Below are 17,166 nucleotides of genomic sequence, written 5' to 3'. Positions count from 1 at the left end.
ATATGAGAGGGGGCAGGCTGGGCTGAGGGACCCCCCCTCCCGTGCATGAATTTCGTGCACCAGCCCCTAGTCTAATCTAATAAAAGAGAAACATGCAAATTGATCATACCTCCGCTACACCCACAAGCCACGCCTACCAGCCAATCAGGAGCCAGTATGCAAATTAACCCAACTAAGATGGCAGTGGCCACGGAGCTGGAGCGAGCAGGAGGCTTGGGTTGCCCCCGGCAATGGAGGAAGCCAAGCTTCCCGCCTGCCCTGCCGGCCCTGAGCTCCGCTCAAGGCTACAAAGTTTCGATTATAGAAGATAGATAAATCCCAGATACCTGCTTCCAGCCCACGGCCATGGCCAGCCTGAAAACGGCCATCAGCCCCTCACCGAGGCTGGCCAGGCACCCCAGTGGGGACCCCCACCCTGATACAGGACACCCTTCAGGGCAAACCAGCCAGCCCCCACCCGTGCATCAGGCCTCTATCCTATATAATAAAAGGGTAATATGCAAATTGACCCTAACAGCAGAACGACTGGGCATCACTGGTCACTATGACACACTCACCACCAGGGGGCAGATGCTCAATGCAGGAGCTGCCCCCTGGTGGTCAGTGCGCTCCCACAGGGGAAGCTCTGCTCAGCCACTAGCCAGGCTGACAGCTGCCAGCACAGCGGTGGTGGCGGGAGCCTCTCCCGCCTCCTCAGCAGCGCTAAGGATGTCCAACTGCAGCTTAGGCCTGCTACCCACTGGCAAGTGGACATCCCCTGAGAGCCCCTGGGCTGCCAGAGGGATGTCTGACTGCCAGCTTTAGGCCTGATCTCCCAGGGAGCAGGCCTAAGCCAGCAAGTGGACATCCTTCGAGGGGTCCCAGACTGCGAGAGGGCACAGGCTGGGCTGACGGACCCCCCCCCCCCCCCCCGAGTGCACAAATATTTGTGCACCGGGCCTCTAGTAAATAATACCGGAATACTGTGTTTTGCGTATTCACCACTGCAAACAGACTTTTGCCCCACCCTGTATAAGTGAGATTAATACAATATTACAGTATTTGTCTTTCTCTGTCTGAAACCGGCAGTCGGACATCCCTCTCACAATCCGGGACCGCTGGCTCCTAACTGCTCACCTGCCTGCCTGCCTGCCTGATCACCCCTAAGCACTCTGCCTGCCGGCCTGCTTGCCCCCAATTGCCCCCACCCTGCTGGCCTGCTCGCCCCCAAATGCCCCCCCCCCCCATGCCAGCCTGATTGCCCTCAACTGCCCCCACCCTGCTGGCCTGCTCACCCCCAACTATCCCCCTCCTCCCCCCCCCTCCCCCCCCCCGCCTGCCTGCCTGCCCACCAGGCCTGGGCTCTGTGATCAATGGCAGAGCAGAGGCAGGTGTTTCCCATCTGGCCTGGGCTCCGCCATTAATGCCTGCCCACAGGAGGCCCTACCCACCAGGCCTGGGCTCTGTGATCAATGGCAGAGCAGAGGCAGGCATTTCCCACCTGGCCTGGGCTCCGCCATTAATCCCCACCCACAGAGAGGCCCTTTCCACTCAGCCTGCGCTCCACAGCTCTGTCCGGGAGGAGGTCCGGAAGGTTGTCTGGAAGGTCTTCTGGCTTAATTAGCATATTACCCTTTTATTAGTATAGATGAGAGTTTAAAGTGAAGATTTTCTTAAGATCATAACATAACAATAATGGTAATCTTTTGCAGATTTCATGCACTGACTATAACTTCACTCTTTTGCAGGTATGATTTTTAATGAACATGATCAGGAGTTGAGAGACTTGGGGTATCAGAAGCATGCCTTCAATCTCCTTATTAGCAACCGCTTGGGCCACCACAGAGATGTGCCAGATACAAGGAATGCAGCGTACGTTCCTTATCGGGTTCTGCTAATCAGTTTAGTGACATAGTACTGTCAGTGCCAGTGTAATAAGTCTGAGGGTGGTGTTAATACTTTGCACTTAGGCTTTGTTATTCTGGATACTAGATAACTCAAGCCACATTTCCACTCTGATGACACTTGAATCCACATAGTCTGAGACTGTACTAACAAAATTCTAGAACTTGCTGTGTCCCTTTTGAAAGTTAAAATAATGTGGAGAAAGAAGAGAGGGGCCAACTGCATGTAATTATATAACCTTCTGAGCATAAATTTTTTTGTTTTGTTTTCTCTAAAATATTTTTATTGATTTCAGAGAGGAAGGGAAAGGGAGAGAGAGATAGAAATATCAGTGATGACAGAGAATCATTGATTGGCTGCCTCCTGCACGCCCCCTACTAGGGATCAAGCCCACAAGCCAGGCATGTGGTCTGGAATCAAACCCGGGACCTTTCATTCCGCAGGCTGATGCTCTATCCACTGAACCAGACCAGCTAGGGCCTGAGCATAAGTTTTTTTAAAATGTTAATGTATTCCTTTTTGCCATGAATCCAGTAAATCAGTGAAGAATTTGACTCCTTGCTCACTTTTATGTTTTCATTATTTTAGTTTTGTCAAAGGCTTTTCATTCATAGTAGGGGCCCGGTGCTCAAAATTCGTGCATGGCGGGGGGGGTGCCCTCAGCCTGGCCTGCACCCTCTCGCAATCCAGGACATCCTTCTGGCAATTCGGGACCACTGGCTCCTAATCGCTCACCTGCCTGACTTCCTGATTGCCTCTAACCACTGGCCTGCCTGCCTGATGGCCCCAACCGCTCGCCTTTCTGCCTCATCACCCCTAACCAGTCTGCATGCCTGCCTCATAGCCCTTTACTGCTCACCTGCCTGCCTTATCGCCCCTAACTGCCTCTGTGTCAGCCCCTGCCACCACGGCTTTGTCCGGAAGGAGGTCCGGAATGACGTCCGGAAGGTCGTTTGGCTATCTGGTCTAATTAGCATATTATGCTTTTATTATTATAGACTAGAGGCCCGGTGCACAAAAATTTGTGCACTCGGGGGGTAGTGGGGAGGCCCTCAGCCCGGCCTGTGCCCTCTTGCAGTCTGGGACCCCTCGGGAGATAACGACCTGCTGGCTTAGTCCTGCTCCTGGGTGGCAGAGGGCAGGCCCGATCCCTAGGTGCAGCCCCTGGTCGGGCTCAGAGCAGGGCGGATTGGGAGGTTGCGATGCCACCCTCAGTCATGCTCAGGGTAGGGCCGATTGGGGGGTTGGGGCACCGCCCCTTGTCACACTCAAGGCAGGGTCAATGGGTAGGTTGCGGCACCACCCCCTGTCACGCACAGAGCAGGGCCAATCAGGGGGTTGGGGCGTTGCCCACTGTCACTCACAGAGCAGGGCCGATCAGGGGGTTGAGGAGCTCCCCCCTGTCACTCACAGAGTATGACCGTTAGAGGAGTTGGGGCACCGCCCCCTGTCACTCACAGAGCAGGGCGGATCAGGGGGTTGGGGCGCCTCACCCTGTCACACTCAGGGCAGGGCCCATGGGGAGGTTATGGCTCTACCCCGTCACACACAGAGCAGGGCCCATGGGGGGCGGTTGGGGCGCCGCCCTCTATCACCCACAGAGCAGGGCCGATCAGGGGGTTGGGGCGCCGCCACTGTCACACTCAGGGCAGGGCCGATGGGGAGGTTATGGCTCTACCCTGTCACACAAAGAGCAGGGCCCGTGGGGATGGGGATTGGGGCGCCGCACCCTGTCACACACAGAGCAGGGCCGATCAGGGGGTTGGGGCTTCACACCCTGTCACACACAGAGCCGCAGGGCGATCGGGGGGTTGGGGAGCTCCCCCCTATCAGGCACAGAGCAGGGCTGATCAGGGGGTTGGGGTGCCTTCCCCTGTCACGAACAGAGCAGGGCAGATAGGGAGGTTGTGGCCCCACCCCCTGTCACACACAGAGCCGCAGGGCGATCAGGGGGTTTGGGCGCTGTCCCCTGTCACGCTGATCCCGGTGCCGGGAGGCCTCGTGGCTCCGCTTATCCCGGTGCTGGGAGGCATATTACCCTTTTACTATATAGGATAGAGGCCTGGTGCACGGGTGGGGGCCGGCTGGTTTGCCCTGAAGGGTGTCCTGGATCAGGGTGGGGGTCCCCACTGGGGTGCCTGGCCAGTCTGGGTGAGGGGCTGAGGGCTGTTTTCAGGCTGGCAGATGACTTAAGCTCCCAACCGCTCCTTTTTTTTTTTTTTTTTTTATTCTGGGCCAGCTTTAGCTCTGAGGCTTGGCTCCAGCTCTTAGGCCTCAGCTGCTGAAAGCAGGTATCTGGTTTGTTTGGGTTCTATAATCGAAACACTGTTTCAACTCCAGCTCTGAGATCCCGGCTGGCTGAAAGCAGGTTTCTGGGGTTTTGTTTAGCTTCTATATTTGTAACAATGTTTCAAACTGCCAGCTCAGAGGCCGGCAAGGCAGGCGGGGAACGTTGGCTTCCTCTGTCACTGAAGCAAGCAAGCCTCATGTTCACTTCAAGCTGCCTGGCTGCCGGCCGCCATCTTGGCTGGCAGTTAATTTGCATATCACCCTGATCAGCCAATGGGAAGGGTAGTGGAGTGACACCAATTTGCATGTTTCTCTTTCATTAGTGTAGATAGTTGGTCAGTCATTCCACATACAGATTATTTGAACACCTACTGTTTGCTAGACATTGTATTAGGCCTCAAAAATAAACAGAATAAGACATTTTTGGGTTCACAGGCCTTCAAGTCTAGCAGGGGAGATAAATAAGGAAACAAGTAATTGTAGTAGCATAAGAATGATGGCTGTGACGGAAACTAGTGAAATGGGGCCCCCAAACTGGAGTGGTCAGGGAAAGTTTCTCAATGATGACTGAGCAGTGAAGCAAGAGAGTAGGGGGACAGACCAAGGCATAAAGCTATATAGTTTGTCAAAGGGGACCCAAATGGTTCAGTTTAGCTATAATGGAAGAGTGGCAAGAGGCTGGGGTAGGCCGGGCCTAGCCAATGGAAGGGCAAAAGAGCATGGAATTCTGGATTTGATTCTATAAGTTGGTGGGTTTTTTTTATTGTCGTATAAAGCCACCTAACTATTAGGTACTTGCATGGAAGCTCTTCCATTGTCTTGATGCATATAGTTTACTCAAATGTTTTTCTATTACTGAGTAAAAAATGAAATTTTCAGATACAAGTTTTATATTTCTATTTCCTTTTTGAGACCTCACTGAGGAGAAGCTGAACATCAACGTACAAGTGCTGCATTAAAAACTTGCAATGAGCCCGGCCATTGTGTCTCAGTGGTTGAGTATCAACCTATGAACCAGGAGGTCACGGTTCGATTCTTGGTCAGGGCTCGTGCCCAGGTTGTGGGCTTAGTCCCCAATGTGGAGCTTGCAGGAGGCAGATCAATGATTCTCTCTCATCATTGACGTTTCTATCTTTCTCTCCCTCTCTCTTCCTCTCTGAAATCAATAAAAATATATTTTAAAAATACTTGCAATGATTTTATGTAACCTATGTACCAAAAATGAAAAAAACCCCAAGTTTTTAAAATGTTTAAAATAAGCAGAGTAGCACTTATCAGAGGGAGAAGTTATTAACATGTAAAACTCTTGAGTAAGAAACCACATTGTTCCTTAAATGCTTTTTAAAAAGTGGTTATAGTGCAAGGAAGAAGCAGAATAAGATCGTAGTTAAGGTGTAGTGAATAATAACTTAAAACATTTGAGCCTTTTAAATTGTTGGAATTTTTCTCATTCACCTTTGCAGATGTAAAGATAAGATATACCCTACAGATCTGCCAGTCGCTAGTGTTGTTATTTGTTTCTACAATGAAGCCTTGTCTGCTTTGCTGCGGACTGTGCACAGCGTCCTGGACCGCACACCAGCACGGCTTCTCCATGAAATCATCCTTGTGGATGACAGCAGTGACTTCGGTAAGGAATGTTGTCACTGGTAATGTAAGATCTAGGCTGTTGTTCCCTGTGGTATTGATAACATCAGTAAGACTGACCCTTCAATACGTAGTGGATGGGAGAACCTTATGGATGTAATCGCAATGGAATCAACCACAAATAAATGCCTGCCCAAAGATTATGGGATAATTTTGAAGAAACTGCATTACCTTTGTAATCTGTTCACCAACTGTGCTACCTAAACTTGGCCCTTGAAATTTTTCCCTTGGCTTACCTTTTAAAAAGAGCGAACATAATACTCAATGGGAAAAGGCTAAAAGCATTTTCCTTAAGATTGGGAACAAGTCAAGGCTGTCCACTTTCACCACTTTTCTTCAGCTTAGTATTAGAAATCCTAGCCATAGCAACTAGACAAGAGAGAGATAAAAGGCATCCAAATTGGAAAAGAAGAAGTAAAAGTGTCATTTGCAGAATCCTAAAGATTTCCCCTAAAAATTACTAGCACTGATAAATGAATTCGGTAAAGTAACAGGATATAAAATCACTATTCAGAAACTGGTTTCATTTTTATACACCAGCTAGAGGCCTGGTGCACGGATTTGTGCAGTGGTGTCCCTTGGCCTGGCCTGCAGGGATCGGGCCGAAACTGGCTTTCCGACATCCCCTGAGGGGGTCCCAGATTGCGAGAGGTTGCAGGCCAGGCTGAGGGACCCCACCAGTGCACAATTGGGACTGTGAAAGGACTGCGGGAGGGCTCCAGGGCATGTCCAACCCATCTCGGCCAGTCCTGATCAGCCAAACCCCCAGCAGCAAGCTAACCTACCGGTCGGAACATCTGCCCCCTGGTGGTCAGTGCGAGTCATAACACTGGTCAAATGGTTGAACAAACTGTCGGACACTTAGCATATTTGGCTTTTATCCTACTAAAGGCCCAATGCATGAAATTCGTGCACTTGGGGTGGGGGGTCCTTCAGCCCAGCCTGCACTCTCTTGCAGTCCAGGAGCCCTTGGGGGATGTCCAACTGACAGCTTAGATCAGCAGTCAGATATCCTTAGCACTGTCACGGAGGCGGGAGAGGCTCCCGCCACCTGCTGCACTCACCAACTGTAAGCGCATTATTTTGACCGAACAGTAGAACGACCAGTTGCTATGACACACACTGACCACCAGGGGACAGACGCTCAATGTAGGAGCTGCCCCCTGGTGGTCAGTGCATTCACACAGGGGGAGTGCCGCTTAGCCGGAAGCCAGCTCACGGCTGGCAAGCGCAGCAGTGGTGGGGGGAGCCTCTCCCACCTCTGTGGCAGTGTTAAGGACCCCTCTCGGGGGAGCAAGCCTAAACCAGCAATCAGACATCCCCCGAGGGGTCTTGGATTGCGAGAGGGCGCAGGACGGGCTGAGGAACCCCTCCCCCCCCCCCCCCCCCCCCAGTGCACGAATATTGTGCACTGGGCCTCTAGTATAGGATAATGAACTATCAGAAAGAGAAATTAAGAAAACAATCCTGCCTTAGCTCATTTGTCTCAGTGGCTAAAGCGTCAGCACGTACCTCGGTTGCAGGCTTGATCCCTGGCCCCAGTCGGGGTGTGTGTGAGAGACAACCAATAGATGTTTCTCTCTAAATATCAATGGGAAAATATTCTCAGGTGAGATTTAACAAAAAAGCCAACAAAAAGAAAACAATTTCATTGGGATTTGTTCCAAGATGGCTGCAGAGTAGGTGAAAGTTACACTTGCCTCCTCCCAGGACCAAATTGGAATTACAAGTAAATTATAGAACAATCAACCTGAATAACTAAAGGAAGACTAGCTGAACAGAAGTCTTATAACTAAGGCTATATAGAGGAAGCCATGTAGAGACTGGTGGAAATGGCAGAGATGTGAAAAGGGAAGAGATTGAGTACAGATTGGTAGTAACAAAAGAGTCATGGGAATTTAAAGTTCAGCATAGGGAATATAGTCAATATTGTAATAACAATGTATGGTGCTGGGTGGATACTTCAAATATTTAGGGGCTACTTTGTAAAGTATATGGTTATCTAACCACTATGCTGTATACCTTAAACCAGTGGTTCTCAACCTTCTGGCCGTTTAAATACAGTTCCTCATGTTGTGACCCAACCATAAAATTATTTCCGTTGCTACTTCATAATTGTAATGTTGCTACTGTTATGAATTGTAATGTAAATATCTGATATGCAGGATGGTCTTAGGTGACCCCTGTGTAAGGGTCGTTCGACCGCCAAAGGGGTCGCGACCCATAGGTTGAGAACCGCTGCCTTAAACCAATACATAATAATACTGAATGTAAACTGAAAAAAGCACATGGTATCTGAGGCATTTTTGGTGATGTAAAGATTGATCAGTTGGTTTCAGTATTCTTACCTGGATTCACCCACACTATAAATTTTCCCATTTGTCTTTTACCTAAATTTTATTAAATTTATGTGCTGGTTTTTTAAAAAATTCCATTTACAATTGCATTAAATTTATTCCCCATACCTAGGAATAAATTTAACAAAGGAGGCCTGGCCGCGGTAGCTCAATGGTTGAGCATTGACCTATGAACCAGGAGGTTATGGTTCAAGTCCCTGACAGGGTTGGGGGCTCAATCCCCAGTAGGGGTTGTGCAGGAGGTAGCCAATCAATGATTCTCTCTCATCATTGGTGTTTCTATCTTTTTCTCCCTCTCCTTTCCTCAATAAAAATCAATAAAAATTTTAACTAAGGAAGTAAAAGACCTGCACTTGGAAAATTATAAGACACTGAAGAAGATACAAATACATGGAAGCATATATTATGTTCATGGATGGGAAGAATTAACATCATTAAAATGTCCATACTAACCAGAGCAATCTATGGATTCAATGCAATCCCCATCAAAATACAAAAGGCATTCTTTACAGAACTAGAACAACTAAATCTAAAATTTATATGGAACCACTAAAGACCCTGAATAGCCACAGCAACGGAGGAATCATGCTACTGGATATCAAACTATACTACAAGGCTATAATAATCAAAACAGTATGGTACTGGCATAAAAACAGACACATAGATCAATGGAACAGAATGGAGAGCCCAGAAATAAACTCACATTTATATTGTCAATTTATGGCAAAGGATATATGAATATACAATGGGGTAAACACAGTTTAGTCAATAAATGGTGTTGGGAAAATTGGACAGATACATGCAAAAAAAAGGGGAACTAGATCACCTTATAAGAATAAAACTCAAAATGAATTAAAGACATAAATGTAAGACCTGAAACCATAAAACTTCTAGAAGAAAACATTGGCAGTAAATTCTGACGTTGCTTTTAGTAATATATCTCCTAGGGCAAGTCTCCTCGGGCAAGGGAAAGAAGAAAAAATAAATAAACGGGACTACATCAAACTAAGAAGTTTTTGGCACAGCCAAGGAAACCATCAACAAAACAAAACAACCTACTAAGTGGGAGAAGTTACTCACCCTTGGAAGGTCCTAAACTAATAAAAGGCATGTTTACTGCTGCTATTATGTAATTTTTGGTAGGAACCATAGAAGTTATTTCTCAATTATTCTGAAATGGAATAAGATACGATAAATCACTTTGAAACAAAAGACATTTACATTCCATTTTCTTTGTTTTAAATCTGATTTATATGCAGTCAGTGGAACTTTGACTCGATATTCATTTTCAAACATTTTTTATGCAAAGTATTGTACTAGCTTGCTGTCAAAATACAAATAAGTGTATAAGGTAAGTATTTCTCTTGGCTGGTATTCCAACTCCTACCCTTCATTTCTTTCCTTTTTTTTCACCTTATCAGATAAGTTACAATCTTCTTTTAAAATAAAACAGAAGACCCTATAATATTTACTTGACAATATGTTGTTGGAAGTACCAGATACAACCTTAGAGTAGCTATAAAATGTCTTTGTATGTGTCTCATGTGATTTGAATAATTATGGGACTCTTTATTTTCAGATGATTTGAAAGGAGAATTAGATGAATATGTCCAAAAACATCTCCCTGGAAAAATTAAATTAATAAGAAATACAAAACGTGAGGGATTAATTCGAGGAAGAATGATAGGAGCAGCTCATGCAACAGGTATAACTTCCCATTGGGTGCTGAGCGGTGAGGGCTGTCCTTGGTGCCTTTGCTGATTCTGTAGAGGTCTGAAAAGTGGTTTTTACGTGGGCATTGCCAGCGGGAGAGATGAGGTTGTTCAGTTTGGGAAAGGCCTTTTCGGAACTCCGGCCCTGGTGTCCCAAAGCACAAACTCCAAAGAAGCGAACTCCAGAATCCTCCGGCCTATTTTCTTAAAGGCCCCTATTGTTAATTACTGCCCTTCAAATATATTTGCATCTTCTTCACTTACTAGTATATAAGCGGAAGTTCTGTAATTTTTAAAAAACAAAATATAAAATATATGTGCCCAAACCGTTTGATAAAAAATTGACTTACATCTTGGCCAGTGTTGCTCAATGGTTGAGCATTGACCCATGAACCAAGAGGTCCCTAGTTCAATTCCCAGTCAGGGCACATGCCCATGTTGTGGGCTCGATCCCCAGTGTGGGGAGTGCAGGAGATGGCCGATTTATGTCATCAGTGTTTCTATCTATCCCTCTCCATTCCTCTCTCTCTCTAAAATCAATAAAAAACATTTTAAAAATTGACTTACATAATTATAAAGACATTTCCTTTAAAAATTTCCTCTTACTAGTAATTTTCCTGAGTCCATCAAGGAGAAAGTCTCCATTGGTACCACTATATTTTTAAAAACTTCACAGCTTACACCTATCTTGACCCTTATAAAAAGAAATAACAGGTATCAAATTCAGAATCTTCTGCTGAACATATATCTGGTTAGTCTTCAGTTATATTATATTGATACCATTGTATTTCTTCTTAAGGTTACCTCTGTGTAAGGTTGGTGATCCTGATTGTCATTTACGGTCTTGGTAAAAAAATGTCCTTTTAAAATAAATTCAAGTTAAATGAATTTACTTAAAGATATTAGGTACATAATACTGCATGTATGCATGGGTATGGCCCCCCAAAAATCATGAAGGTAATTTATTTAGGTACTGCTGCCAGTTCAGTTGGATAATGTATTTACATGGCATAAAATATAACTGCTATCCTCCCAGCCCAAACAAACCATTAGTTTACTCCAAGTCAGAAACAGGGAAGTCTTTCAGCTAGGAATTTTGCCTGGAATGTACTGTTATGATTGAGGGACACACAGAAATCATATTCATAACTCTTTAAAAAATTTAGACATTTTTAACTCCTCTTGATAAATGTGAGTGGAAATGAGGGTTTCTTTTATAATATCTTTGATAACTTCATGGTTATTACTCACAGTTAAGTGGTAATTTGATCATCAGATATAATTTTTATTCTAAAGATTTACCTATAAAATGTATTGCTATAGATTTCACACAAATCACTTAAAGCAGCGGTCGCCAACCTTTCAGACCTCACCGACCACCAGTTGGCAACTGCTGACTTTTAAAGCACCAATATCATCCCATTTCAGTTAATGATAGCAGAAATACCACAGGCAAGAACATTCTCTATGATGACAGTGAGTTAGTCGTATAATTCTGTGTCTGTGAACAAACAGGTGAGGACGCAGAGAGCATAAATACAGCAGGCTAGGTGTCATTGAATACAGAAAGGCAGAATTTTCCCCTTGTCCATCATCAGTCAGTGCGAGGTGAAGTCAATTAAATCAATGTTCCTTTAAGAAATGTATTAATATTTTTCTTCATTCTATAAATGTTACTTTTTTCAACTTAACTAAATGAAGTAAGATTACATATAGTCACACTGAACCTGAGACTGCCCCCAAACTAGCTTATATCTAACAGATCATAATGAAAAAAACTAAATGATCATTGGTCTCTGAGAAATAAAGCTCTCCGTAGTATATTGTAACAATATAGTGTTTCGAATGGCATAATTTTGCCGTTCCCCACAAATACTCCACAATTTTCTCTTTATCTCATTGCTTTCAGTAAGTCTTTGAGTAGAATTAAATAGGAGAAAAGTCATAAGCCTTGAATTCAGTCTGCATATGACTGCAGGCTACATGGAGAGGAGTTCTCATTTTTTATTGATTTGCTTCCGTTCATGTAGGTTTAAACAAAAAAAGGAGGGAAGAAGAGTCTAAAAATGAAGTCCCAACTAAGCCCAGCAAAGGGACAGTGGGTATACAGGAGGACTGGTGGCAGCGAGTGATGCGGCCCCTTCAGCCCCAGATGAGTTTGTAAAGCCTGTCATTTGCCTCCTCAGGAGAAGTCCTGGTGTTCCTGGACAGCCACTGTGAAGTGAACGTGATGTGGCTGCAGCCCTTGCTGGCTGCCATCCGGGAGGACCGGCGGACAGTCGTGTGCCCAGTGATTGACATCATCAGTGCGGACACTCTGGCCTACAGCTCATCCCCTGTGGTGCGTGGAGGGTTCAACTGGGGACTGCACTTCAAATGGGATCTTGTTCCCCTTTCTGAGCTCGAAGGACCAGAAGGAGCTACTGCACCAATAAAGTAAGATTTCTCCTGTGTGTTAGAAATTACCACCAGCACTTCTTCAGGAGAGAAAAAAACATTTTAAAGATAATTCCTTCTTCTTTGCAAGAAGCAAAAGTGTTGGCTTACTTTGTCCATTAAATTCTGAGTGCTGCCCAGTTGGTGTGGCTCAGCAGTTGAATTTTGACCCAGGAACCAAGAGGTCACGGGTTCTATTCCCAGTTTGGGCACATGCCCAGGTTGTGGTCTCGATCCCCAATAGGGGCATGCAGGAGACAGCCGATAGATGATGATCCTCTCTCATTGATGTTTCTGTCTCTCTCTCTCCCTTCCTCTCTAAAAATCAATAAAAACATTTTTAAAAACTCTGAGTACTTACTAAGTTTTATGCACTCTACCAAGTCCTAAGGATTTATGAATAAGACATTATCTGCTGCTCTTAAGGATTTGTGGCTTAGTGAGAAAGGCAGACAAAAATCAGTAGTATCCTGGGATAAGTTTCAAGGGCACCTTGGGAGTACCCTGTGTGCTGTGCTGGTTTACTAGTACTATCTTCAGTTCTTTGCTAGTATGAGTGATGCTATGAAGACTATTTGATACATAAGCTTTTTTTACAACCAGGAGTTGGATGTTTAGATTTTTTAAATTTTCAACCTTTTTCTATTTATTGAAGATGATAAATTATCTTGTGATGACTTTAGCTGCATCCCACAAATGATACATCATTTTTATTATTTATTTCAAAGTATGTTCATTGTGATATCTTCCCTGACTCATAGGTTATTTAGCAGTGCATTTATTATTTTCCAGACAGGGAGATTTTACAGTTATTTATTCCTCATTTAATTACACTGTGGTCTGAAAACATTCTGTACGATTTTAATTCAGTGGAAATGGATGAGATTTGCTTTATGGTCTAGCTCAGCGGTTCTCAACCTGTGGGTCGCGACCCCTTTGGCGGTCGAACGACCCTTTCACAGGGGTTGCCTAAGACCATCCTGCATATCAGATATTTACATTACGATTCATAACAGTAGCAACATTACAGTTATGAAGTAGCAACGAAAATAATTTTATGGTTGGGTCACAACATGAGGAACTGTATTTAAAGAGCCAGAAGGTTGAGAACCACTGGTCTAGCTTGATTACTTTTTGTAAATATTCTTTGCCTGGGAAATTTGTATTTTCTGCAGTTGTTAAAGATGGGATTCTATATCAGTTTGGTCAAGTTTATCGTGTTACTCAAATATTCTGTATTTTAATTTTTAATTTACATGTTCTATCAGTTTTTGAAAGTGGTATATAAAATTTCCCACTACGATTGTTTCTCATAATTCTTTATCTATTTTCTTCATATTTTGAGGTTGTTTTAATAGATACATGAAAGTTTAGAATTATTAAATCTTCTGGTGAATGAAGCTGTTTGTTATGAATTCTTTTATTCTATACTTTTAAAATAGTGAAACTTTGCTTTGATCAGTTTTTCATTGTATAACTTTTCTTCCCCTTTGCTGTCCATCTTTTTGTGGTCTTATATTTAACTAGAGGCCTGGTGCATGGGGAGGGGGGGACCCTCCTGCACCCTCTCCAATCCGGAACCCCTCAGGGGATGTCCAATCCGAAATCCGGGACCACTGGCTCCTAACCGCTCGACTGCCTGCTGGTCTGATCGCCCCTAACCACCTCTGCCTGCTGGCCTGATGCCCCTAACTGCTCCCCTGCCAGCCTGATCGCCCCCTAACTGCCCCCCCCCCCCCCCGCCAGCCTTATCTCCCCCTAACAGGTTCCCCCTGCCAGCCTGATCGCCCCTAACTGCCCTCCCCTGCTGGCCTGATCGTCCCTAACTGCCTCTGTCCCGGCCACCACCACCGTGGCTTTGTCTGGAAGATGTCCGGTCTAATTAGCATATTACCCTTTTATTAGGATAGATGTGTCCCTGGTAAGCAGGATGTAGTTGCTTTTGTTTTATGTTTTTAAACCAGTGTGAAAACCTTGGTGTTTTAATTCGAGCATCTGGCTGATGACATTCAATAATGAATTATATTTTGTGTTTATGATTACAGCGGTACTATTTGCATTCTAGTTCTATCTGTTCTGTTTTTTTCTTTCTTATACCTTCTTTTTGTGTGAGCTATGATTTTATGTATTTGTTGGCAACAGCCGCCGCATTATTAGAAGTTATACATTCTTATATACTACTAGAGGCCCGGTGCACAAAAATTTGTGCACTCGGAGGGAAGGGGGGGTCCCTCAGCCTGGCCTGTGCCCTCTCACAGTCTGGGACCCCTCAGGGGATGACCACCTGCTGGCTTAGGCCTGCTCCCGGGGGATTGGGCCTAAGATGGCAATCAGACATCCCTCTGGCAGCCCGGCAGCCCTCGTGAGATGTCCACTTGCCAGCGGGGAGCAGGCCTAAACTGCAGTTGGACATCCTTAGCGCTGCTGAGGAGGCAGGAGAGGCTCCCACCACCACCACTGTACTGGCAGCCATCAGCCTGGCTTGTGGCTGAGCAGAGCTCTTCCCATGTGAGAGTGCCCTGACCACCAGAGGGCAACTCCTGCATTGAGCATCTGCCCCCTGGTGGTCAGTGTGTGTCATAGTGACCAGTCATTCCCAGTCCTTCTGCTGTTAAGGGTCAGTTTGCATATTACCCTTTTATTATATAGGATAGAGGCCTGGTGCACGGGTGGGGGCTGGCTGGTTTGCCCTGAAGGGTGTCCCGGATCAGGGTGGGGGTCCCACTTGGGTGCCTGGCCAGCCTGGATGAGGGGATGATGGCTGTTTGCAGCCGGTCACACCCCCTTCAGGGTTGGGGTCCCCACAGGGGTGCCTGGCCAGTCTGGGTGAGGGGCTGAGGGCCGTTTTCAGGCTGGAGGGTGACTGAAGCTCCCAACCTCTCCTTTTTTTCTTTTTTTTTTTATTCTGGGATTTATTTGCCTTTTATGGCTGTCACTGGAACTAAGAGCTGGCTTCAGCTCTGAGGCTCAGCTCCAGCTCTGAGACCTCGGCTGCTGAAAGCAGGTATCTGGGTTTGTTTGGCTTCTATAATTGAAACACTGTTGCAGCTCCAGCTCTGAGGCCCGGCTGGCTGAAAGCAGGTTTCTGGGATTTGTTTAGCTTCTATAATTGCAACATTGTTTCTTAGAGTGCAGCTCAGAGGCTGGCAGCGGCAGGCGGGGAACCTTGGCTTCCTCCATCACTGGAGCAAGCAAGCCTCCTGTTCGCTTCAGCTGCCTGGCTGCCGGCCGCCATCTTGGTTGGCAGTTAATTTGCATATCGCCCTGATTAGCCAATGGGAAGCATGTCGGAGGTACGGTTAATTACCATGTTTGTCTATTATTAGATAAGATTATGTTAGTGGCTACCCCAGAGACTACAGCATACATCTTTGACTTACCAGTGTGTATTATTAATTGGTACTTCCTCCAAACAATTCAAGGAGCTAAGAATGCTCATATTTCAGTTATCCCTCCTCAAGTTACATTGTTGAAATGTATATGTGTATTGTGTAAATATATATTTTACCCTATAAGACATGATTGGTTTAGGTTTGCCCACATATTTCTCATGTTACTCTCTATTCTTTCTGCATCTGCAGATTTTCATTGAGGAATCTTTTCATTCTGACTAAATAACACATTTAAGTATTTCTTTTAGTTGGACCTTCTGGTGATTACTCCTTTTTCAGAAAAGGTCTTTGTTTCACCATTATTTTGTTGTTGTTTTTTGGTTCTTCGTTTTGTATTTTTTTAAATAAGTCTTTATTGTTCAGATTATTACAGTTGTTCCTCTTTTTTCTCCCCATAGCTCCCCTCCACTCGGTTCCCATCCCACCCCATGCCCTTACCCCCCCCCATTGTCCTCGTCCATAGGTGTTCAATTTTTGTCCAGTCTCTTCCCGCACCCCCACGCCCCTTTCCCCCTGAGAATTGTCAGTCCACTCCCTTTCTATGCCCCTGATTCTATTACATTCACCAGTTTATTCTGTTCATCAGATTATTTATTTACTTGATTTTTAGATTCACTTGTTGATAGATATGTATTTGTTGTCACTCTGTTATTCATAATTTTTATCTTTTACCTTTTTCTTCTTCTTCCTCTTCTTAAAGAATACCCTTCAGCATTTCATGTAATACTGATTTGGTGGTGATGAACTCCTTTAGCTTGTTCTTATCTGTGAAGCTCTTTTTCTGAACTTTAATTCTAAATGATAGCTTTGCTGGGTGAGTAATCTTGGTTGTAAGTTCTTGCTAATCATCACTTTGAATATTTCTTGCCACTCCCTTCTGGCCTGCATAGTTTCTGTTGAGAAATCAGCTGACAGTCGTATGGGTACTCCCTTGTAGGTAACTGATTGTTTTTCTCTTGCTGCTTTTAATATTCTCTCTTTATCTTTTGCCCTTGGTATTTTATTTTATTTTTTCCCTTGGTTTAATAAAGAATTTATTTATTTATTTATTTATTAAATCTTTATTGTTCAGATTATTACAGTTGTTCCCCTTTTTTTTCCCCCATAGCTCCCCTCCACCCAGTTCTCACCCCATCCTCTGCCCATTACCTCCCCACTGTCCTCATCCATAGGTGTACGCTCTTTGTCACCAGGTCAAAAGTCATACACATGGAAAATGTAGCTATTTCCATCCGTAACGTGTCCCTGTGTTCGGAAAGGTTTCTCACGACTTGTTCACTCTCTACTCAGAAAGGGTACGGAGCCACGTAACGGCTTTTTAAAATAATGTGTCCTCTTATGTTTAAAATGAGGATTTCTGCTCTCGTCCCTCTCGCCCTTCAGGTGATAGTTGTGCCTGGGGCTGCGAGCTGGTTCGCAGGCTGTCGACGAAGCATTCTGGGCTGCTCG

General features: G+C 45.2%; 1 protein-coding gene across 4 annotated transcripts in view; it reads left to right on the top strand.

The window, feature by feature from the left end:
• GALNT11 (polypeptide N-acetylgalactosaminyltransferase 11) overlaps window positions 1–17,166 on the top strand; it is a 74,604-nt gene that overhangs the window by 39,953 nt on the left and 17,485 nt on the right. For 3 of the 4 annotated variants that reach the window (XM_070423622.1, XM_070423624.1, XM_070423623.1), the window contains 4 exons: window positions 1,728–1,851; window positions 5,637–5,803; window positions 9,757–9,882; window positions 12,076–12,325. In XM_070423622.1, the coding sequence (XP_070279723.1) occupies window positions 1,728–1,851; window positions 5,637–5,803; window positions 9,757–9,882; window positions 12,076–12,325 (667 nt within the window). Of the gene's footprint in view, window positions 1–1,727; window positions 1,852–5,636; window positions 5,827–9,756; window positions 9,883–12,075; window positions 12,326–17,166 lie in introns of those variants that run through there. The other variant, XM_070423626.1, reaches the window with a different exon arrangement.

Source organism: Myotis yumanensis, unplaced genomic scaffold, assembly GCF_028538775.1.
Source record: "Myotis yumanensis isolate MYYU_CA2020_CCGP unplaced genomic scaffold, mMyoYum1.0.hap1 SCAF_9, whole genome shotgun sequence".
NCBI lineage: Eukaryota > Metazoa > Chordata > Mammalia > Chiroptera > Vespertilionidae > Myotis > Myotis yumanensis.
The sequence above is the reverse complement of the archived record's forward strand: the minus strand, read 5'-3'. Positions and strand labels throughout refer to the sequence as shown.